Source organism: Strigops habroptila, chromosome 5 (genome assembly GCF_004027225.2).
Source record: "Strigops habroptila isolate Jane chromosome 5, bStrHab1.2.pri, whole genome shotgun sequence".
Lineage (NCBI taxonomy): Eukaryota > Metazoa > Chordata > Aves > Psittaciformes > Psittacidae > Strigops > Strigops habroptila.
The window spans coordinates 70,222,480-70,247,897 of NC_044281.2; the positions used below are offsets into that span (position 1 = coordinate 70,222,480).

The 25,418-nt window shown below is 40.8% G+C and overlaps 1 protein-coding gene across 2 annotated transcripts in view; it reads left to right on the top strand.

Moving 5' to 3' along the window:
• SORCS3 (sortilin related VPS10 domain containing receptor 3) overlaps positions 1 to 25,418 on the top strand; it is a 299,459-nt gene that overhangs the window by 171,755 nt on the left and 102,286 nt on the right. For both annotated transcript variants that reach the window (XM_030488031.1, XM_030488030.1), the window contains exon 5: positions 15,663 to 15,736. In XM_030488031.1, coding sequence (XP_030343891.1) covers positions 15,663 to 15,736 — 74 coding nt within the window. The remainder of the gene's footprint in view (positions 1 to 15,662; positions 15,737 to 25,418) is intronic.

Sequence of the window (25,418 nt, forward strand, 5' to 3'; positions counted from 1 at the left end):
AGCAGAATTTCCAGTGTGGTTGGGGTGGGGACCCCACGTAGGAATTTCACATCAGCAAGTGCTGTAGTTGTCAATGTGCCGCAGGGCAGAGAGAGCCCTTCTTTTATATTGTAGCACAGCAGTATACTAAAAACCTCATACATTTAATTTCAAATAATCTAGTGGCTATTGTGTGAAATAGATTTCTATAGTACTGGAAGCTGGTATGGGGCCCTAGTTTTGTCTCAGATTTCCCCTCGCAAATAGCTTTCTCTCTCTCCCCCGCCCCCGCTCCCCTTTTTGAATCAGTACAAACCATCCCTGCCTCCAGTGCTTGATTTCAGCAGGGAAATGGATCATGTTCTGATCTAACAGCACACCTGAGCTGGTATACAAAAGGTGTGTGCGGTCACATGTGTAGCAGCTGAAATTCAGTATGAGTCCATTGATTTTAGCAGGGAAATGCTGGTTTACATCACTGGAGGATCTGGTCTGAAAACATGTATGGTATTCTGTTCTCACAGAAAACAAGATGTCATTTACTCCTTTCAGTATACAGGGGTTTTTTTACCAAAGTCTACCTGCTGAGAGATGCAGAGTCTCTGGTTTCATCTGCCTGTGCACAAGCTATTGCTCGTGTTAAGGCAACTATTTGTTTCCATTGTTCAACCTTGACACATGAAAATTAAATCTTTTCTCCCCCCCCCCCCCCTTTTTTTTCCTTCTGATAAAAACTGCATGTGATCAATATTATTCTGGGGAATAAAGGTGCCAGAGGAAAAGCCGAAAGTCCTTTGTCCCCACAGTAGGCATGGATGATTCAAATATCCATACACTCAATGGTAACTCAGCATGTTTCAGCTTTTCATGCTCATTGCCTTAATGAAAAAGGAGGCCAGTGCCTGGATTTCTGCTCTAGCACCTCAGAACTAGAAATCCCAAGCTTTTAGAAGTCATGAATTGGTCCCTTAGAAGTCGTGAGTTTGGCAGAGGAAACGTCAGGAAGGTGTTTGAATAATTTCAGTTGTCCTCTCTTAAATCTTTCTTGATGCTTCTATGACTGAGGAAAGGTTGGGGAGAATTTTTCAAACATTTCCTCAAAATTAATAAAACTAGAAGCTTTATCTTTTTAAAAAAAAGGGAGGTGAGGGGAAATACAAGATTTTAATAATGTCCTGATTCTAGCACTGGTGCTGCAGATCATTTATGCTTCTAAGAGAAATCTTTATTCATCATTACAAACGCTGCACATCTTCAGTTGCATTTTGGTGCCTATTTCAACCTCGTCTTCCATACAGGTTGTCTGGGAGAAGACTGGTGGCCTTGTTGCATGGCATGTGCACACGCTTGTGTGCATGTTCTATTTTTGCAATAGAAGCCCCACAACAGTTTTGTGGCAGTTACAAGAAGTTCTTTCAGTGTAATAAAATTCTTTAGGTTTGTGTTCAATTGATTTTTATAGGACCATGGGTGGCTATAAAATGAAAGTTGGGGCATGATGCAGTAAAATTTTGGCACATCTGAAGTACTGTGGGTATGATAAAAGCAGGATCTGAGGCACCAATATGAAGGGTGATATTTTTGAGAGAAGGACAATTGGTAAAACAAATAAATGACAAAACTTAAAGCCTTATAGGAAATCCTTGGGATTCTGTAGTGCAAAAAGAGGAAAACCTGATCCTTCCCACAGCCTCCTACCTTGGGCATCTAATTTCTGCTAGAGGCTCAGTGATCATAAACAGTCTGAATACAGATTTGGTAGCATTTTATACTTGCAGTGTTCAAGAGATAACAGCACATACAAATAACACGTTAGCAGAATATACTGTACCCAAGGGGACTTCCCTGCTGTATAGTAAGAGAACAATAATGCCATCAAAAGTTTTGCTGCCAAACCAGGACTCTGGTTTTGTCCTCTAACACAGCACTTGCTTCAGGCCAGTTGATTTCCTCAGATCTCGGTGCAAGCCCAAAAGAGTTATGCACACATACCCAATGGCACAAATGTGACAAGCCTGAAAGTTCCAGTTCAAAACTGAGTCTGATATTCTCTAGATACAGGAGTTATGTTTTTTCACTAGTGACAGCGTGGAGAAGTCTGCTTTATTTTTGATCTGCAGCCTTCCCTGATCTAATGAATTATGCTGTACCATCACTGTGAACTGGTTAACTTTAGGAATTAAAGTTACATTATATCAAGTTTGGTGACTTCTTGTTACCTTGGATTGGGTTTGCTTATTGGTGGGTTTTTTTTGGGGGGCTTTATTTTTTCTCCACTCTTTTCCATAAGGTGAGTTGAATAGAGTTTGGATTAAATGGGATAAATAGCTTAAATATTGGTACCACCACAGAATAATACCTAGAAATCTAGAAAGCTGCCGAAAGAGGTTAGGTACAAGCTTCCTTTTTCTCACGTGATCTGCAATTGCAGATTCATTTATTCCAAAGGTACAGTTTTCCACTGTTTGACTGCAGGAAATGGGTGATGGATGAATTGGAGATGGCAGTGTAAATGGTGTATGCCCAGCAGCCCTAAGAGATCCCTCAAACATACGAGTTTCTCATTTGGTGATTTTTCTGGCAGAGATGCCTCAGTGCAGTGACAGTTTCTGCTACAACTGTCAGGCTAAATTGTTCCTGATGATGGCCAGCATTTACGATGATGCTGTTCATTTGGGTTCCTCCTGTAAACATCCGTATGCTGTCCTTCATGCCAGCCGTGGGTGGTGTTGTCACTCTCCCTTGCACATTTGGACCTGGGTGAGCTGAATCACTGTGAGATGCAGGGAGGACACCATCTCTTGTCTTCCGTGAGATCACTTGCTGTTCAGGATGAAGGAAAGGATATTCCATTGGAGCTTCCCAGATCTGAAATCCCTTCCTCCATGTGATCTCTGGCTTGGCTGTGCATGTGTAGAGATAGGTGCCTGTGTAATCAGGCTCTGCTTTTCCCTTCAACAGCTGCCTGTTGTCAATGCATGAATTGCCAGGGAATCTGGCCAATGAGAAATTCGGCTAGCTAAAGCTGAACTGAATTACCTCACAGGATTTTGAGAGTGTTATCCCAAGAACAGTACTGGAGCATATCTTCAAGCTAGCAGAGCCCCTGGTGGAGACCAGAGTTGGCTGGGAAGTAGGAGAGTAAGTCTGGAAAGAACTCTGAGTTTCTTTAATATAAGCTTGCAGAAGCAGGTTTGCTTTGGCACTTGAGGCACCCAGTGAATCAAGGCATACAGGCCATTTAATCTTAAATTGTAGTTCTCTTGATTTATTATAGGATAGGATATGACAAGCTCATGGTAATGAAGATGGCTTAAAAGAATGAATTGTAGAAGATGGTACAAGAGGTAAGGTGTTTGTGTAGGAGATATTTGCTGAAGCTGCATCTTCAACACTGTCAGAAGCTGAAGTTTTCTATCTTGTTTTGATAATCTTTTTTCATACAGAATTTATTTCACAGTCACAGTTGTCCTACAGGTAGCATCTGTATTCTCATTTGGGGGACTCCCATTAACTATGGTGGGCCTTCCTCTGGGCTGATTTGGTCCAGTATCTGGCCTCGGTCACAGGCAGTATAGAGCATAGGCTGTGTGTGGGGACCAGAATTGTCCAGAGATGGATTTCTCCCAGTGCAGGACCTGTACACTTGCTAAGGAGTATAGCAAGTGTATTTTCATTCACTGTAGCTTCCCAGAAGCCTTTCTGGGTGGAAGTGGGGGCATATCAATGACCAGAAGAGTTGGAGGTAGCATAGCATGTTGTGGAAGCCTATAAATGCTTATTCTAAGGTCCAAGTGGCAGAGTCCAGCTAGAGTAAATCCAATGAAATGCCAGTTGTGCCATCCTTCCTGACTTATGGATATCTTAACAGGTAGAGCTGAAAATATGGCTATTCAGACTACATTGCCATGAGCAGTATTAGACACCAGTGATCAAATGGAAAGGAAATGATTAAAAAGTAGTATTTGCAATGCTAGTATTAAACTGTTTTAGGAAGTGTATCTAAGAAGGGTCTCTAAGGATCAGAAATGTCTGTCTCTGCCTTCTCACCCATGCAGGGCTGCAAAGCTTCCCATTTCCTTGGTGTTATCCCATTTACATACAGGTAGACAGTTCTGTGCTTCTTTTTTGCAATCCCAGGAGAAATTCTGCACATTCAATTCTTCAACTTCTTTCCTTGGGTCACTTCTGTGATTACCTCTTCTCCAAGTTATCTGGCACTTGTGGCTGTGAAGCATTTTCTAGTGTATACAGCTTTGCCTCAGACTGAGCGAAACCTATGCCATGGAGAGCAAATTGCTTGGCTGCACTGAATGCACAGCACTGGCTCATGAACCTGCTGGGCTGATGCGCTAGTGCCACTGAGCACAGCAAACCCCTCCAGCTTCACAGCTTTGTTACCATGTGTGCATACACAGAGGCTGCAACGATCTTTGGCAGCAGAGAAGGGTGAGATCAGAGCGGATTAATAGGAGCAGCCTGTCTTTATTCAGTGCCCAGCCACAAGCTTCCTCAGTCATCAGAAAGTGTATCTTTTGTATAGCTCAACCTTTGCTTGCCCTGATTTTGGGTGCTTATAGGAAATGTGCTTGGCACAACGAGCCGTTGCAATGCAATTTCTTCACTTTTCCTGAGGATGACAAGAGCTACTTGTCAGCTTTTGAAATCTGGCAAGATCCCAACTGAGTTCCTCTCTTAGGAAAGATATGAGTTAGTGGTCACTAAACATTTTGCAACAATCCCTTCTTTTACCTTGTCAGTCCCTGATAAAACCCATGGCTTCAGGCTGAGGGGGCAAAGTATCCTCATAGGTGAATAGAGTAGAAGAATATAGACAGATTGTAAGACTGACTTTATGAAGAAATAGTTGCATGCCACCACTGAGAAGTGGGGTGCAGGTCTTAACGACGTGTGAAGTTTGCTGCTTTTCAGCTGGTGAGATGAGAACTGTATGAGGTAGGTGGACACCTAAACAGGCCAGGGCTGACCCTGGGTGGGAGCAGCTTCACTTTACGGCATTTTCACCCATGTGAGCTATGTTAGTTTTGGGTGTGTGTCTGCTCAGTGTCTGAAAAGTGGTGGGTCACATAACTTGGGATCTGTCTTGAATAACATCCCTTGCCTGTAAAAATACTGCTGAATGGAAAACTGAAGCTGAATTGGATGGCAGGGGTGTGTGCATGTGTTAAAATATGATTTAACCTGAAGCAAAATATGTTGCTTTAATTTTGCTAAAATTACATGTTCTGCTTGAGCCCAAACTAGTATTTATTTCTTTCAAGCCATGTGAAATTTGTTACATGAACAACAGTTACATCTCAGAATAAAATGCTGCTCTAAATGCAGTTTCAAACCTTTTTCATTAATGTCCTTGTATACAATTTCAGAAATGTTTTTTTCCACATGAAGAAATAACTCAGCAAAATCTTATATGAATTTGGAAGGTGGTTGATGGTATGAAATCTTTTTTCGCTATTCTGAAAAAAATGCTCTTCCATTAAATCCTGTTCTGCGTAATATAGAGGTTACTCTACAGATAGTGCCACAGGGTTTGTAAAGGAAGGAGAGGAAGAGCCAAGCATGTGATTGTATTTTTATATCCCACTTTGGCTAATGTCTGAGCCTCTCCTGCTTTGCACGTTGTAGTGTTATGCTCAATAAACATGAAAGATTGGTCTGTAGTAGCAATGAATGTACCCAGATGCTTGCACTGTAATTAAAGACATATATCACACAATAAAGCACATTTGAATGAAAAATCTTCCTATTAGACATGTGGTTCCCATTTATTTCCCCTTATTGTTAAACTTTTGGAGTGTAGACATTGATGGGTGTGTAAGAAGGGGCTTTTAAAGGGCTGCAGTCTGGAGTCCCCAGGAGCAAACAAGATTTTCCTCTTGGGCTGTGAGGGCACATTGCTCCTTGGTGCAGGCTGACCTGCTCCTCACCATTGACTATATCTACATGGTTAGTACAGACCTCAGACCAAAAGCTGCCTAATGATTTTTAAGCTGAAAAGAAGCTGGGTAAGGGACCAGCCTGGCTTGGAGAGAAAGTCAGCAGCCATTAGAGCTGATTCAATCTTTTGTCACTGGTTAAGAGCTGATTCTAGGGAAAAAGAGTGGAGCAGCATCTGGTGACAACACGAACAGCCCGCAACCCTCCTCTGCCTCTGTCTGAGCTTATTGGATGCCTGTCAAAGAAATACTGGTGCACCTTGTAGATCCTGATAGTAGGAGGCAACTCTGTCACCTCCATCCTGTTCTGATCTCTTCACAGTTCCAGTGTTGTCCTTCCCACCCCTGTTCTGCATCCATGCCTCTTTCTAGTCTCACTCTCTGCTCTGCGCTGCCGATGTGGGAAACTGTCCCCCTGCATGGCACGCTGCTTGCCTCATCTGTTATGTCTCAATCTCTTCTCAGGCTCTGAAAGTAGTGATTTTTGGTTTCTGTTGGATTTTTTTTTTTTCACCTTTTATGTCTTTAGTTTTCAATAAGGCTTGTTAATAAAACACTCATCGGAAGAGGGTCAGTGCCAACATATTGCTCAACTTTAGCGCTTCCCCAAACTTTAGAGATGATTTTGAAGTGGTTAAAATGTCATAAGGAAAGAAATAAACAAGCAATCAAAAAAGTTAGCCTTCCCTCAAAATGGCATTTCTATTTATAGTGTCTTTCGCAAGTTGCTAAAGCTAAATTATTTAGAAGTGATTGAAACGTGTTTTGACTGACCGAAGTGAGCACGGTTTTCTCGAGATTTTCGGTTGAAGAAAAAAACCCTGAAAGTAATACTTTTAATCGTGGTTCTGAGCCACTCTAGATTTCTGGAGGTGGAGAGAAAGCAAGAAAAAAAGAGGCTGTTTTTCACCCAGGACTCTGAAACATGCCTTAACTTCTTTAGCAACACTCATTTATGTCACTGCTCCTGTTGCAGCTGTATCTGGACTTCTTGTTCCACTACAAACCAGCAACACCGTAGAAAAGGAAAAGATATGCTGTCCTCTCAGCAGAAATGGCAAATTTTTGGCTGGGTATGCTCAGTACCAATTAGGCTTCAGGAAAATTGAAATGTGAAGGTTTTTGAGTGGACTTTTTTCACCAGTTTAATCCACTTTCCTCTTTTTCTTGGAGATGAAGTTGAGAAGCAGAGAGCGGCAAGTCTTGCTTTGAGCATCAGGTTTAAGCAAACTGCAGTGTGAAACCATGAAACATAACATCAGTGCATTGTCTTAAACTACCAGGTTTCTTTATAAACTAGGTCTGGGTTAAGCTATGCAATTATAACATGAAGTTGGGCGTTTCCAAAGTGTTTGGGCTTTGTGCAGAAGATACCTGACCAGTTCCTTTAAACAGTAGTGTGAAATCTGAGTTTCACACTACTGTGTGAAAGACCTACTTTTGCCAGCCAGCATCTAAAATATTTCAGTATTAGATTTTCAAATGCAAATAGAACTTCGCAGGTTCTGATACATGGGTTTCTTTGTCTTTGAGACAGATTACGGAAATGCATTAATGTCTAGACCAGTTTCTTATCAAATTAATCTGTTTCCAGTGCCTTTTCTATTGCACAAGATCAGTAGGTATATGAGCAGCTCTGGTGAGTTTCAGACAAGCAACAGTCCGTGGACATGTTCTCTTTCCATGCCTAATCTGGTTGTACCATACTAGAGAAGAACCTTGGGCTGTAATGAGGTTGTTGATGCAATCTTTAATCGCCCTGAAAGGAAATCAAAGCAGAGAGATAAACTGGTTCATTTGTCTTCATTACAATTACTAGTTTTTACAACTCTGTGTAAACAAAGCCCATAAATATGGTGCTGGTAGAGTTTTTTCTCCTAAGCTCAGCTCCACCAGCTGTTACACAAATCTTTTGGCTTGAGAAGAAGGATCTATTTTTAGGTTCTTTTGTGTGAGCTGTCAAGGATGCCTTACCTGAATTGTGATTTCCAGCAGCATGTGGCAAGAGAAGAGAGCGAGAAGCTCTTCTTTCCCTTCTCTAAAGGTCTAGAAGCACCTCTACTGTAACATAACTGCTCCCATGGCAAGGGTTGCTCCTGACCCAGTTTCAGCCACCCGACTGAAGCATGTTAGACTGACTCCTGTCCCTGTTTCGCTGCAAGTAACATGTCCTGCCTCACAGAAGAACCTGAGAAAGGGGGCTGCATAGACCCCACAGCTTAAACATTGCACTGGTGTTGTGAAAGGGAAAGGTATCCATCTGTCCTCCAAAAAGAATGGATGGAAGATAGGTGAGGAAGGTTAAGACAAGAAGATGTGGTATAGAAGTAGGACATGTTTCTGTAGTACTGGCTGCTGTCTTCATGGCTACACCAAATCTGTCCTGTTTATCTTCTTATCCAATTCTTCTCGATTCTGTCATCTGTCTTTTATTGCTCTGCTCTGGTGAGGTTTCACTGTCTGCTCTGCTCCCAAAGTCACACCAGTGGCTGAGGGCAAATGATGGCTGCAGGACTGTTGTAGGGGGTCTCCACAAGTGGATTTCGCATGTGGGACTATGAGAAGTAGGAAAACCACAATATTCCAACATCTCAAATGGAAAAATTAGCAAAGGGAAATGTCTTGTGTGTTGTGGGTATTGAATGGAAATGTTTGGGTCAGCCTTAGCTGTTCAGGAGTTTACTATCCTAAGTTGAATTCCTTGGGGATTTTGGATCTGATTACTATTTGTATGAATGAGGAATTATAGGGAGATAGTGTCAGCTGGACCTGGAGGAAAAAGGCACCATTTTCAAATGATGAAAAAATAAAACAGGAAAAAAAGGAGTATGTTGTCAGCTTGGAATTTCTGGGCTAAATTCAGCAAGCGGAGAGCATAGTAACTAGATGGATCTGACTGTCAGGAGTAGTCTTACCGTGGTTGAGAAGGGATAGGTGTAATTTTAGATTTAAATGAAAGAAATAGAAGAACAGGGAGAAATGCAATTATTACTCGTATCCTTTCACTTGCTGGAGCAGTTATTTCCTATGGCACAGACTCCTTTGTTTTGGTTTTGTGTTTTTTTCCCTGAGTAAGGGCAACCTTATTAAATACTTCTTAAGTCTAATTTTAGGTGTGGAAAAAACATCTTTCTTTACAGTGGGGGAAGTGAGGACCATCCGTTTATTCTACACAGAATAATGTTCCAGGATCTTGCAAAATGTTTCTCCTGAAGTGCTCAGCTGCTCCATGTGCCTTTAGAAAAAATATTGTCATCTCGTGAAACATTGTCACTGCAGTTTGAATTTATTGCTGTAGTGGGTTGACCCTGGGTGGATGCAAGGTACCCACCAAAGCTCCAATGTAGGCTTCCCACAGGGTCACAGCTTCCTTTGGGCATCCCCTGCTCCAGCGTAGGGTCCTCCATGGGCTGCAGGTAGATATCTGCTCCACCATGGACCTCCATGGACTACAGGTGGATATCTGCTCTGCTGTGGACCTCCATGGGCTGCAGGGGCACAGCCTGGCTCACCATGGTCTGCACCACAGGCTGCAGGGGAATCTCTGGCATCTGGAGGACATTTTCCCCCTCCTTCTTCACTGACCTTGGTGTCTGCAGAGTTTCTTCTCAGTCCTCTCTCCGACTGCCATTGTACAGGGTTTTTCTCCCCCTTGTTACATATGTTATCCCAGATGTGCTCCCACTGTTGTTGATGGGTTCAGCCTTGGCCAGTGGTGGGTCTGTCTTGGAGCTGTTGTTGGCTCTGTTGGACTTAGGGAAGCTTCTAGCAGCTTCTCACAGAAGCCACCCCTGTAGCCCCCCAGCTACCTAAACCTTGCCATGCAAACCCAATACAGTTGCATATGGCTGTCTTCTTCCATGTAATGTGTCATCTTTGGCATTTGCCAGACATGGCTTCTCTATTCTGTACTCTCAAGGCTGATAAGTGTTGGGAGTTTTTCCTCCAGTTCATTTTCCTTCTAGGAATGAACTTTCTGACATGTTAATGGTGCCACCTTCTTCTCCTTTTATAATTTAACCAGTAACACAGAAGTGTAGAGAAAAGACTTTCCTTTCAATTTTCTGAGTGGTTGTCTACTTTTTCTCTAAGCCGCTAATTTTTTTCCAGTGATCGTGGTCATTTTCCCTCTGTAGAGAAAATTTAAGACCCTGCAACAGACTTGCTTTTCTGAGTTACTCTTTGCAGCCTGCTTGCATGCAGTCCAATTTCCTACAGAAATGTTGACCTAATTTTATTTTTCTTCTGTCAGAGTTTGATTTTTTGGCAGGAACCCTCTATACATCTTGTAGATTTTTCCCACCAGTGTCTGGCTGAGAAGGTGTTAGTTTGCTTTTGTGCTTTTCTGGGATCAGAGCCATCTTTTCATGTAAGCAATCCAAGCTGCTGCTTGGGATCATGCTCTTCTGAGGACATGGCAGGCCAGGCTAATTTGCCCCTCCTCTTTCATCATGCTACCATGTGCCAGCTGCTGCCCAGTTATTCCCACTAGGCTGACTCACACCCTACTGGAATAATGTGAATACATCTTTCCATCATCAGCTGGATGTATTGTCTAGGGGAAGCATAATTTTGTTTGTAATAGATGAATTGTTCTTTTAAGTGCATATAGTCCAGCTGTTCTTCCTCACTTTATCTGACACTATTATTGGTGCTCCAGGGTTGGCTGGCAGACAGAAAACTACTGAGATTCTCACCAGATGTTTGCTCAGGCCAATAGACCTGATTTCGTAGCTACAAAGGGTATTTAAGTTTATTTGGATATAAGCCTTTTATGTATGTTCCTGGTGCCCTAATTCTTCTTCTGCGTTTGAGCACAAAACTCTATAAATATCAAAGCTGTCTGAATTTCTTTAGTCAGTTGTCTACTGCTTCTCAATCTATACATGACATCTTCAGTGTGCTTCTTTCGGTGGTAAAGTGTACCCAGGCTATTGTGTGCTTGGCCTTTCTTCGGCTCACCTTGAATCTTCAGTCTTCTGCTTGCTTCCCCCATGAAGACCAAGCAGGTCAACCTGGGAACAGGGAACCTAACGTGAAATCAGTCTCAGCTGAATCATCTGTGAAGAGAAATTGAGGCTTCTAAGGCATGAATAATAAGCCATTTTAGATTTGGTATGGAAATTTTGTCCCGAGCCTGTTTCTAGCCTGTCTAAAAATGGGCCTTGGTGACTAGCTCAGACATTGGTGACGAACATCAGGAGATTGAGTCTCTTTCTATGGTTTTCCATGTTTTTCCTTCATTGCTTGTTCTTCTTCCCTCTCTCCATAAGTGGGATATAAGCAGGCCAGTTTCTTACACTGCACCAGTTCAGAGAAGCTTGTCTTGCTAGCTTTAATTGGAAAAATAAGTGAAACACCCAAAACAAATTACCCAGCCCCAAAAAAGATCATCCAAGCAAGCCAGCATGATCTATCACCCCGAAAATTTGCTATGGAGAATTGCAAGAGCATGGAGATGTTTTTCATATGCAACACTGTGTGCGCATGCATGTGTGTATAACTCCTTCCTTTCCAGCTCTGTGTTTCTGGCTGTTGCACGTCTGTGGCATAGAATCTGATGCCAGGGATAAAGATTCCTCTTTAAGGGGCTTGTTGCTTATCTTGGGTAGAATGCCAGTGTTAAATAAAATGTTGCAAGTGTTCTTAGAGTTTGAAGAAGCAGCAATCTGCCTGTGGTGTGTAATATCCTTATGATTCAGTGTTGTGCTGAGTAAGACAAGCATGAGTTAAGGTTCTGGCCTGTGGTGAAACAAAGTTGTATATCACTTAGGCTGCCAAGGTCTTTCCTCACACAGACTGTGTGTTCTTGGTAAAACACAGGACTGTGTTGGTGGATGTGATAAGTCTGGTGCTACCATCCTTGAGTGTGGAATATTGTGATGCTGTTTGGGTAAACATTTGCTGTTTACCTTCTTGATGTTGTTTCTGATTTGAGGCTTTCTAAACAAAGACACAGAGTCTAATTTAGAAAGGAGACATTGTTTATTCTGCGCAGGGTGCTAGGTGGAAGTCTCCACAAATTGAGCACCCCGATGATTATAATTTTAAGCTTTTACACATTTTGGCAAAAAAAGAAATTATTTTCCATTGGTTGAGAGTTATACAACTTGTTAATAGGTATTCCACCCCTTATTGGTTAAAGGTCCCTCTCACTTTTCATGCTAATCAGGCATGCAGGCTCAGTCTTTCTCTTGAGTCAGTGGGATTCTTGAGTTGGTCAGCTGCCCCCTGCCAGAATTACCTTTTACCTAATTACTGCCCATTTTCTTCTAGGTAGTCATCCAAAGTTTAGCGCCCGATGTTCCTTGTTAACAGTTCTGCCTCATTACCCGGAGAAGCAGGATATATGTTCCTCGTTTAGAGAAGTCTTTGTACATTATCGTGGTTATCAAGCAGAACTACAATTGGATTAGCATTGTTTCGCAAGATGTTGCGAGCATCAATGGTACAGCCTTTTTTTTTTTTTAGTGATAGGTCTAAGCTGGCTCCTGAGCATAGGCAGATTATCCCCAGTGCTCAGTTCCTATTCTCAAAGACTGCACTTGTACTGCTGAACCGGTGTGACCTCAAAACCAAGGGTGAAAGCAGAGATGTTCTTGGATCCTGCTGGTGTGACTGGGCTTATACTTTCAGGGTAATAGTTTAGGTGCTTCATCAGGCCTGAGAGCACATTAAAAGTTATATTTATTTGACACGTAATGCTGGCCCCTTCACCTTCCTGAATCCCATCTGCCCTGTGACAGTGTCACATGCCAGTCTGCAGGTAAGCAGAAATTCTAGGGTCATGCCTAGAAAAAAGCCCTGTTGTCTGCTGCAAGGGTACATTAGCATCATTCACATGGGCTCAGTAGGGAATTCGAACATTATGTGTTTGTTCTCAAAACCACCTTAGCTTTTAGAAGGCTCCTGGTACCTATCTGCTCAAATAGGTGTTGGGATTGGCTGAGTTCTGTGACTGTGTTACTGAGGTGCCTCTGTAGTAGATGCAGGATTTTGAGTTCATATTCATGTTTAAAAATTGTTTTTGTCACCTTTTTCTTGAGCCAGGACTTTGTCCTTCTGTTTTGGATCATGCTTCTGAATTGTTCTTTTGTCAAGCCCTCTGCGTGGGACTCTAGCTCCATCAAGGCACAAGGCCAGCCCATACAAACATAAAGACCTGTAATGGTCTTATTTTTTCATTTATTTGAGTAGGTGAAATAACACAAGGAGATTGCAGAAAAGGCATACCCTCACAGTACACCCTCATGGTACACTGAAGTCCATCCCTTTTGAACCAATGTGTTAGAATGCTCTGGAAGGTGGAAATGCCAGAGATTACTCATCACTAAAGAGCCAGAGCATGGCTTTAAAAATGGAAGATCTTGGCACCAAACAAACCTCATTTCTTTCCATTGCTTAGTATTCAGCCTTAGGCCAAAATAATTTCCATTGAAATCTGCTGTACTTGCTACTGAATTTGTTTTCTCTTCTAAAGGAGATGAAGAGGAAGTGTATATATATATATGTATTCAATTTTAATGCATATTAGAAAACGCTGTATTGTATGTTTTATTTAGTAATTCAACATTAACATTTACATTTGCATCTGTAAATAATACTAAAAAAGTGAACCGGGCCAGAGAAGCCTTTCAGGAATTGTTTTGTTATACAGCTTTAAGACTCAATCATCTGGTTAAAATTCAAAGTGAATGCCTAGAATAAGTAGGTGAATAAATAAATAAATGTTCTTAAAATGAATAATATCCTCCTTATCTCTTTATCCAAAATCACCTAAAGGCTGCAAGTTCAATTTAATCCTTCTACCATCAGTCAGTCTAAGCTTTATTTTGTATCTACAGATAATTCCTTTTTGGTCAGAGGATTCTATACTGTATTTTTTTAGACTATCACTGTGGTTGTCTAACTAGAAAAGCAGAGGAAGCCCAGATAATGTGGGCTTTTAGTGCAGTATCTTACCTTATCTAGTGGCAGTGCCAATTACAGCCAAATCAGAAATTCAGATCATGTCTGATCTCCTGAAGAGCATGGGGCACAAGATCTTCCCTAGTATTTCTTACTGCAGGCCCACTGATGTTGGTTGGAATGAAGTCTACATAACTGGAGCCCATTTTGACAGGAACATTGGAGGATATCTGCCTCCAACTCTTTTCCCCTTAAGTGCCTTATTCAGTTTGAGCTGTCACTGGCAGAAACTGGGCTTCCCATGGCACAAGTGCAAAGGACTGATTCTTTTGTCTTTACATGTATCAGTTGCATTAGACAATTGATGAGGTCTGAATTTCAGTTTTTGTTTCCTTTTGCTAGTTATACAGTGGTTTGGTTGTTTAGTTGAGTACAAACATGGTAAGAATCAATCAGCTGCCTCAGGCTTTGGACACTGCTCAAACAGCCCTTTCCAATCACCTTTTTAAATTGTTCTATGGTACAATTGTGTAGAATCTCTGTGGTCAAAGATACTGCCCATTCAAGAAACTTTAATATTCAGTGCGAGCACATATAGTTTACCTTCCCAGTTACAGTTAGCCATCCGTCATAACTGTGCTGTAATACACATCACTAGGTTGTGAACCCTTCTAATCTGAACATGGACCTGCCGCTGATTTGTAAATCCAGTTACTCAAAATCAAATCAAACACAGAAGCTTTTCTCAAATGATATCATTTTCCCATTAAGGACCTAAATTTGGGTATTACAAACATTTAACTTTTCAGCTCTGTTATCTACCCCCTTAGCCTGCAATCAAACCTTGTTTTATTAAGCCAGAATTTATTTCAGATGAAATTTATTTGAAATCCTGTTCAAAACACTGCCTGCTATTTATTTCTCTGTGATCTAGTTGTAAAAGAGAGTAGTTATTTCTCAAAGTTGGTTTTTTTTTCTGAAGAACCAGACTTTCTCAGAGTTTGAGAAAAGGAGCTTACATATGATTTGATTATGAGTGAGTGGATTGTGAGTAATAAACTGATTATATGGAAAATGGGGACAATGTTGTTTCTGGTATTAAGCAGAGTTTGTATGAGACAAACCTATGCCCGAGACTTAGTGTGGAGTCGCATGGAGCAGCTGTGCCATTTGTTAGCCAGAAGGACTCCGAATTATCATTATATTGCAAATTTGGCTTTCAAGAAGAGCCACTTCACTATCTTTAATGTTTAACCAATGAGCAGACTGACTTCTAACTTATCTCAAAATTCAGAACTTGTTCTGAACATTAAAGATGTAAATTAGGAGCAATTTCCTTTTTTTCCCACACAGAAGAAAGATGTGATCCACACCATAGAAATGACCTTGAGTATAGAGTCACTACCTATCACATCATAGTCAGCTGGTCTAATTTGTCTCTGATTCTGTTTAATGTTAGGTATTTACATGTCATCAATCACTTGCTTCCTGTTGGGCTGAAAAAGCCAGGGGGACTGCCAGCTTTGTCATATAGCAGCCAAAGTGAACGTGTTGTCAGCTGAGAACAGGAAGCACAAAAATGTTTGAAAAGGTTTGGAAGAGCCAACCTGCTTTTGAGTCTCAGGAGCTCAGTCTGAGTTGAATGTGAGGGGAGGAGATTGCCTTATTAGCCTTCCCTGGCAGTGAGGCTGATCAATAATTGTTCAGGACAATCCATTTCTGTCCTTTAATCTGAAATGATTTTAATACTTTATTTAGCAGCAGTCCTTCCTCTTCTTCCTCAAAGCTTAAACTTCCTCTTCTCTGTCTTTCTTTCAGCTGTACAGCTCCATGGACTTTGGAAGAAAATGGCAGCTCATGCATGAGCGGGTCACTCCAAACAGGTTTTACTGGTGAGTTATGCCCTCAGGCTTTGTTTGCTTTGGGCAGATCATGGAGGGAAGAAGGGCATCTAGCTTGAAGGGATTGGTTGCTTTACCTGAACATTAAGTTCATTAAGAACATTAAGACCAACCTCGTTTTTGGTCATCATCAATATTATATGCTCCACAATACATATCTTGCAGTGCTATAGTCTCCATATTTGTACATTTTTCTTATAACAATGGTGTCTTGTACAGATGACTACAAATCTTTTGATAATGGCAAAACTCCTGCTTCTTTGTTATAACCTACTTACAGTAAGACAGAGAAACTGCCCAGTGCTTCAGTGACAGAGCTGTGATCATTAGACCTCCTATTTTTTTAACCATTCTGAGAGCTACTTTAGCCTACGACAGTCTTTGCAGAGCTGGACACTCTTGACCAGTCTCCTTATGCAACTGCTGGGGGAAAGGGTGATTCAGGCTCTGGTTTGAATCACTCTCTGAGGAGCGAGTTTCTTTTTACTGACTGGTGAAAGTCCAGGATCTGCGAACAGTTTGCTAAAAATCTGCTTTGTGACTATCTTTCCTTTCCATTTCCCAAGTGTCAGCTTCCAAAATTGGGAGAGTGTCTTAAAAGCAGATGATTAAACAAATTTAGTTCCTGTCTCCAGGCTCCTCTATATCAGATGCGGCATTTCCAAAATTGTCTCCACCGTGAAGGCCCAAGAATTTACTTCAGAGCAGAAGACAAAACCCAGCAATATTCATCTGTAGTTGAATCTAGGGCTGGGGCTTGAATCGGTTTCTTAACGCTGTACTTTTTACATGTAGGGGATGGTGTGTTCATAGAAGTGCTGCTTGACAGAATCCATGAATAGTTAAAAGAAATGCCTGGTCTTTAAGGCCAAAAATGATCATAATATTAAAGAACAAGAGGCTCTTACTTTCAACAGTTAAAAATAGGAAGGACTTGGATGACTTTAAGAATTGACTCATAACTGCAGAGCATGATGTATATATCTTAGAGTCCAATTGTCATAGAATTTCTTTCACACCATTAAAAGTATCTGAAATCCAGGCCCAAAACTTCTATAGGTTGTACCTGCAATATTTCCACACTTTGCAGTGGAGATAGATACCTCAGGGGGGTTTCAAATTGCCTAGGTCTTTCTGCAAATCTCTTTAAACAGCTTTAGACTCCCACATTTAAAACATGGTATTTGACATCAAGGGAGATTTCCCTTAGTGTGTCTGTGGATTTTGGACAGTATAAGAAGTTTTTTTAACATGGAGGAAAGGAAGTTGTAGGATCCTGCAAAATGCATCAAAGATCTAGAACCTTTTCTGACCATGTTACTGTGTCACATTTCCATAGTGAAGGAAAGGAGGTTATGTTCTCCCGCTTCTGGTGGCAGGTGGTTGATTGACCTAACTATCCAAAATCCTTCGATTTCTAGGATAGAAAACTATAGTTTTCTATCCTAGAAATTGATAGGATAGAAAACGACTATTCGTGCAGGGTGCACATGAAAAAGGTGAGTGTAGATCCTCTTCAGGTGCATCCTTCTAATGAGTAGAGTAGATGGTCCTATGGAATAATTGTACCTTACACTTCAAATAGTACAATTGAGCTTAGGGGAGAGGCTTTCTTGGAAAATAGAGTGGAACAAAGCAGAAAATCTTTCTAAAGGAGAGGCTGTGTTGTGGTTTATTTTCTACTTTCATATAATAATGGTTAATGTGTCTGTTTCAAGTGAGTCTCTTAGAAAACATAGAAGTCTTCTTTAGTTAAAACTCATATGGCATAGACCTAGAAATCTTTATTCCACTCAGAAATATTGTCCCATTGACAATAAACTTCCAAGAGAGTGAATTAGGTTTTTCTCAGAATAGAGAGATTTGAACCAATCTGTAATGCAGGGGTCAGAGGTGTTGAAATTTTGGAACATAATAACTCTCTTTAGCTTCTTTCTTTCTTTTATTCCTTTTTTCTTTTTAAAGCTGCAGACTGTGATGGCTCACAAGCTCTGGCTTGTAAGATGTGTACAGCAAAAGAAAATGCAAGGAGAACACTAGCCTCAGGAATTTGGTGATTCTTTTTATTAGGCTATGAAAGAGGGAGAAAGTAGGTATAGCTATAAGTTTCAAAGGGACATGATTCTGTGGAGCTCATCAGCTTATCAGATACTATGTTACCAAACCTCTTCATTAAAACTTCCAGGTAAGGTTAAATAATAATGATAGTAAGATGCCAAAATCAGAGGCCAAGCTGCTTGTTTGTGCTGCTCTGCATTGTTTATTAGTAGGGGCTCAGGTAAGCATCCTTCATCTAATGGGACAGTCTTCATCTGATCTGAATGCAGCTGGCTTTATCTGGGCCAGCCTTTGTTCAATGTTTTGCCTTCAAAGCATGACTTTCATCTCTCTGGCTACTATGAACGGGCTTGTGAAGTCTATAGTCTTCACCTGGTTCATGGGATCAGTCAGCATGACTGGGAGAGGTCTTACTTTTCTCTTGGAGACCTTTGCAAGTAATTATACCTTCCCTGAGAGAGCTCAGATACAGACATTTGAAGGCCAGGAGAAAATTACGGTTGTATCTGAACTCGTGAGGTTGGGATGTGAACTTTCACTCAGCAGAGTAAGCAAGACCTCTCTGTTAGTCATGGGCATACAGGTCACTCTGCGTTTTGCTGTAGCTCTGGCAGGCAGTGCCCATGATGGCTCCCCACTGGTCAAAACTAAAGTCCTAAGCTCCAGTCCTGATCTGTGGCTTTATATCCTGGATCTTACCTTCAATTTCTTTCCTTAGTCCCAGATCTTTGTGCTAATCACTGGGTTGCAGTTTTGTGCTCTCATCCCATGGGATATGTCTCATCAGTTCTTGCAACCAGCTCAAAGTTTGTGCATGAGCTGAGACTCACTTCTGGGCCACTTATAGTTATAAAACCTAGGATTTGAGATCTCTACTTCTGTAGTAGTGATTCATTTTTTTAGCTACACCCACTGATGGCAGTGGCAGAGCTTGAACAGAATGTGTTACTTGATGTGAGTACAGGCATCCAAATTTGGCTCCCACGTGGCCTTGGCTTCAGAGATTTTAATAACTTAGGATCCTGTACGAATGGAAATAGGAACTTACACTAATGTGATACAGAAATTCCCAGATCACTCATCACTCTGAAATTACTAAAGATAACTGGAACTGGCATGGGTGCAAAGTTTGTTAAAGACCTGCTCTGTGTTCTTTTCTTTCAAAACATTTCTGCAGCTCTGTGTTTTTTTACTGTAACTTGGACACCTGTGCTGTCATGTGGAGGGATATAAAAAGTATAGTCCATATTTTGTACTGTAGGAATGTAGCAGTTTCCTCAGGCTGCTCTTAGCTGGAGGACTCATTCATGTTTCACTGGGGGATATGAAGTGGTGGATATGGGACCATTTTCCTTTTTTTTTTTTTTGCCTGATACATTTAGACATTTGCCCATTTCTCTCATTCATATATTTTTAAACGTGCTCTCTGAGACTTTGGGTGATTCTGTCAAAGCCTGGGAGTGGGAAAGTGCGGAAAACACGTTTGTGTGGAAGAGGAGAAATCTGCACATCATTTCTGATGGCTATGGGGAAATTTTGAGCTCTGAAGTCAGTGCCCAGGATGAGCCTAGTCAGTAAAAGACACTGAAATACACACTAGTGATGAGAGCTGGGCAAAAACACCAACAGGGCAGGAGGAGAGAGACAGTAGGAAGAGGAAAACAGGACGTGGCTTCAAGGAGCAGTGTTTGTATCTGCAACGAGGAAAAATGTGGTGTGTTGTAGTGTAACAAGCAGTTCTCAAATACGCTACTGATTCCCTCACTGAGTCTCCCCAGGATTTTATTTTTTTGTCTTTCTATGATAACCAACCAGATTTTCGGTTGGTTTAGTATCTATGAACACCAGCCACAATCATTTTGATCTCCAGGGATTAAAAATTGGGAGAAGGGAAAAGGCTGTGCTTTTACTGGGAGAAGGAAAGGGGCTGGGCATCCACTTAGGATATGCTTTGGAGTTACGAGTTTTCTGTCGCAGTTGTTTGAGGCATGAGCCAGCAAATTTTTCTCTTGAGGGCAAGGTTTTCAGTCCTTTTTATTATGATTTTGGATGGGAACAGTGATAAAATTTAGCCAGTGTATTTCTATTTATTTGAAGCTTGAATTTCATGAAGAGTAGAGAGGCTAGTTGGATATTTGAGAGTAATGTAGCAGAAGATGAGGAATTTATCTCAGTGTTTCAAAAGGTTACGATCTGGGTTTGTATCTGCAGATGGGCTGAGGTTTGTGTCTGTTTTTATTTCCTCAGCCCTGATAATTTTAATTCCAGTGCCAATTTGGGTCCACACAGACTGTTTCAGCAGCAGTTCCAGAAGTGACCTCTGGATACAGCTAAGGTTACCTTTATGTGTCTAGTTTGCCAGCAGTGAAATGGTTAGTCAAATATGTGCCTATCTCTCCTGTAAATCCCACTGATCATTGACAGATGGTGTCATTGCATGGTGCTGGGGAAACCTCACCCAATTTTTTTACAGCCAAGTTTAGTGTTAAGAAAACATAGTCTTCTAAATGTCAAATTAAGTAATCCTGAATTAGAGGGTTTTTTCAGAACTAAAACCATATCATAGATGGAGCTGTAGATACGAAGAAAAATTCCAGTTTGGCAGCTGTAGGATAACACCACCTATAGCTTCATTAAGGCATATACCCAGTGGCTGTTCATGTAGATCTCACAGGAAGAACTGAACAGGGACCTATTACTGTAGACTCCTGTGGGCTAATGACTCGTTTGCCTCTATTAAGGGATTTGCTTTCCATGCCCTGTGGGTGAGAACAACTGGAAAAGGTTTTTCTTCCAGAGGGTAATATTAATATAAATCTGGAACGTCTTACTCAAGCTGCCATGACCATGAACTGTATGTACTAGGCTGAGGACAAAATTTACAAACTCTAGCCTCAAGCTCTGCAATAGGAGTTGAGCAGAGATGAGACCTTCTTAAAATTTCTTGTCATTAATTGAAAGATGTCCTTGCAAGGTCACATTGGTTAATTAAAGATCACAGTACCATTGTGGCAATAAAACCCATTTTATTTTCATTTTCGCTTAAAAGATGGGCAAGTGGGGGAACTGTGAGGTTAGGGATTTTATTTTCTTTTTGTGTGCCTACAATTAATGCAGTTGGCACTATAAATATCAAATGTTTCCAAACATTAGGTTGTAGCTGACTAGCTTGTGATTATGCAGTAACTCAATGGCGGAGACAGAAATGGAAGCTGGATAGAGTTGGATACTTTTTATTGGCTGAAATAGCATTTTTTTTTTTGTTGAAAAATTTTCAACTCAACAAAAATATTTCAGAATTCAAGTCAACATTATCAGAATGTTTCAGAAAATTAAACAAAAGAACATTCTGAAATATTTTACATTTTTTGCATGTTTTTTAAAGTGGGGTTTTTTTTTTATTTGATTAAAATCTCATTTTGCAATATATGAGCTTTTAAAATTAAAGTAGGGAAAGGGTGCAGTCTGAAACAAAGTATCTGGATAAAGCCAACATAGAGGGATCTTGACCCCTATTCACATCCTGATCTTTTGTGATTTAGAGCACCTAATATCCAAGTTAGATGCTCAGTATGCTTATATATGTCTTCATCACTGTGATAGTGGCTTATAAGAGTGATCGATAAAGTTTGAGAAATATTTGTAAGTTTTATAGTTTGCTTTTGTCCATATTTTTTCCTAAACTTAATCCTGTCATGTTTTTTAAACTATAGTTTGCGAAGTGTTCTTCCAGGGGCGTTGTGGTAGATTTCATGGATATGTAAGAGTATAAAACCCCAAATGACCCTAAGAACAGCAAAATCCTTCACTTTCAGCTTCTGGGAAGCTCTGCAGGACTGGTTTATGGAAGACAAATAGACCCCATATCTCTTTTTGCCTACTGTTAGCGTACTGTTCAGACTACCATTTCTGAGTGAAATGTTTTCTTTAAACTAATTTGTGACAGATTGACACAAATAATTGGATCTGGGAAAGCATCTTTGGCGAAGGTGGAGAAAAAACCCTCGTGCAGTACTGGAAGGGTATTACTGAATATTTTCTCATTTACCTGGAACTGAAAGCAATGATCTTTGGGTTTCTGGTGTATATTTACACTTTATGCTAATGTCTTAATTTTACAAAGGAAATTAGATATAACTAGTCTCTTGTACTGTGAATGTAAACCCTACATAGTGGCTGATGCATCTGAAGAACTTCTAAAGGATGTTCAATGCCTGATTTTTCTACTGTGTTATGCTCCTCTCCTTAGTGCCTGCTTGCCTAGGAAAAGAAGTGTTTGACATTTTTACAAAGTCCTGTGGATGCCATGCTACCAGGCTCCCTGGGCTCAAAGATGTTTTAGCAAGATAAAACGAAGTAACAGACTGGCTACAAAGATTGTGTGTGATTATAAAGGGAAATAATTTAAAATACTTTAAATTTTCCTTTAAAACCCATGAACTACATAATAAATGAACCTCAAGAAAAGAGCCACATCGTAGCAAGCTCACAATACATATACAGCCCCTGAAATTCTGGCTGCTATCACAACAGTCAACAGGTGGTGTATATGCTCTGGAAGGGCAATTTTGGAATAAGTTGCATTTGAGGAACTTTTCTTTCTAACCTCCTTTTGCTTGAGAAACACAGCATATCTTTCAGAAGGAAGGATTATCCCTTCTCCACTAATGTAACTGGAATGTCTTACACATATACTAGCTGGCTTTTAGAATTTGTGTTTTGTTGTGATTTTAGTACAATTTGTGCTGTTTAGCCATATTTCTGACTTTAATGTACTGTGTCTGGCAGTGATTTTTTTATTTTATTTTTTTTTTTTTTAAGACTGGAAAAGTAAGGGCTGAAATATTTCTGTTCATTGGTTTTAAATTTAATGCTTGCCACTAAATATCACATATTATACTGCGGTTAGGGCTTTCAGCCGTAAAAAAGCCTTTTGCTTTGGTCTCTCATCTGTGAGCTTTCTTTATGTCCCAGAGGGCAGTTTCATCTCTTATTTCCTCCATTGCTATTCTCCGATCCCTAACTTTGTGGTCCCGCCACTCTGCTGTGACTTAAGTGTCTGAGTCTGGAGCAGACCAGATAAACCACTAGTAAGAAAGACCTAAAGAGGAATTTGCTCAGTGTTTGTACCAACCGAGATTGATCCCTGGACTGGATCCCAATGCTATGCCTGTCTGGATAGTGGATGATGGAAGGATCTGTTTCGTTCTTATGCAAGAAGGTACCAGATAAAACGTCCAAACTTCATTTCTGTGTTTCACAGGCTGGTGTTGGAAGCTTAAATGCTGTTGCAGATTCGTGTGACCTGCCTGGGCTGAGTTCATTCTGTCTCTCCCTGACGCATGTGAACTTAAGCACAAATTAATTTCTGCCTGTCTGTAACAGTCCCAGAGTAATTCTTTGTCATACTTTGTAGGAAGCAGTGATGAAAGCCAGCCCTCCAATTAATATATTGAATAATGCATCTCTCTGAGGCATATGGGGATCTCCCATACTGTCATAGCTTGGCAAAGCTAATCAAAAGCTGGGCTGCCAGGCTGACAGTAGTATCATATTTTGCGCTTTTTGGCTAGCAAGGAATATACTCCCACTTCTGTGTGGGATTCAGCTTAGGTTTTGGCCTTTGTTCTATACCACAGTAATCTCTCTGCTTCTGCACAGATGGATGAATTTTCAGTGTGGGAAAGAACCCCTCTTGTTTTCAGATGACTGAAGAAGAAACCGTTGGGAGTTGTTTTAAAAATCACCACTGTTCTGATCATTTAGGAATGATCTTTTCACATATTCTGATTATGGACATAATGTTCCAGCCATTTCATTCAGTGGCAAAACACCTGCTGACATCAGGGAGAGAGCATCTTTCCTGGACCTAGCCTCTCCTCAGCTCCAGACCTCATCCCGGGTGGCCTACTTGGATTTCAAGAGACGGGGTCAACCTCGGGGCTGGAAGCATCCTTTCATTAGAGAAAGTTGCAATCTAATGGAGAATTTATCCTCAACAAGTACATCAGTAATATCCTGGATCATTTCTGCTTGTAACTAGATTTTCAGTCATACCTCAATGCCGTTCAGGTAGATTTTCTCAAGAAGAATAAGGAAGGACTCAGGTAAATTCCAGTTAATTTCTCGGAATTGATTTCAGCCTCTGAACTTTTGGAAGTTTTCCTGCTATTAAGTTGAACAAAAACAGTTGTTTTATTTAACAGAAGGAGCTGAACCCATGCTGTGCAGAAAGAACAGTCTTATCATGGTAAAGCAGACAAGATGTTTCTGCATTCATTTAAACGTGAGCCATTTGTGTCGCTCAATACCATCCATTAAAGATAAGGAGGTCCCTCTTTATGCCTTCTGCCTGCTGGAAATTAACAAACTCTCTTAAAACGACAATTCATCAGCAGTTATATGAGGCAGAATTCATTCTCGGCAAGAGAAGAAATTGAAACACCCATCCTTTCGTTCCCTGGCATTCCCCTGAGCCTCCTCTGTAAAATGAGATGAGTTTAATTCTGCTATTGTTAAGCATAGAGAGCATGAAGCTACATCAGAATGCAAGAGCAGGAAGGAGTATCTTATTAGCTGCACTACAGGTTCTTTTAAATAATGTTTATTCCGTAACTTGTCTCTTGCTGCTCATATACAGAACAAAGACGAGAAGCCAGTGAGTGAGGCTGTTTCACTTGCATATTTGTAGTGAGCTAATTGGAATAGCAGTGGTTATCATAGCTCTGTAATTGTCTTACAGATAATTGTCCTCCACTGGGCAGAAGGCAATAAAATGGGATGTAGACACTAAACAGATTTCCATGTTTAGTGATATATCAGAGGTTCTGTGGCTGAGTCTGAGAGAGAAACATACTGGCCTGTGACTGCCAGCATGAACTTAAGAAGTAATAAATAATACCTGTAGACTTCAAAGCTGATGTCAGTAGATCTGGGTTGTCTCCCGTAGGAGAAAATCCACTTTTTATTGGAAAAAAATAAAGAAAAACAAACCCAAAACCCTGCCAGGTTTTTGGCTGAAGGGTGCAGAAACATTCTTAGGTTTTGCTCACAATACTTTTAGTTTTCAGGTTTTGATTGAAAATCTTTGAGGGAAGGAGACATGTTCTATTATAATACTGATTTTAGGGGCAATTTGTAATAGTGACTCCCAGAAGCCATTTCTGGATGTACTGTAGTTTCTCCAGAATTGTTTCTGGGTTTGGTTTTTTTTTTTCTTCCTACAAATCATTAGATGTGAACAGTGCATTGACAGTTTGGAATTTGCCTTGAGGCTAGAAAACAGCAGAGTATTACTTTTCATTTAGCCTTGTACTTTTCTTTCCTTTTATTGCTCATCTGTAACAACAGATTAAGAACTCAACAAAGAGAAACTCTTTAATCACCTGCCGCTCGCCCATACATCTTTACTTCTTGGCATGTGAGTAGCACAAACTCCCGCTTCAGCATTCTGCCCTGACCATTCTTACTTAAAAAGGGTAATGCTTTGGGGATGGAGATGCTTTGAGACTTTTCCGTTGTGAAGAGCTGGGAGTGTGTCTAGCACTCAGCCTCCTAGGCTTCCTTGTCTCCCTATTGTTTGTGCATCCATCTAACTTGAAGCAAAACCCATAAA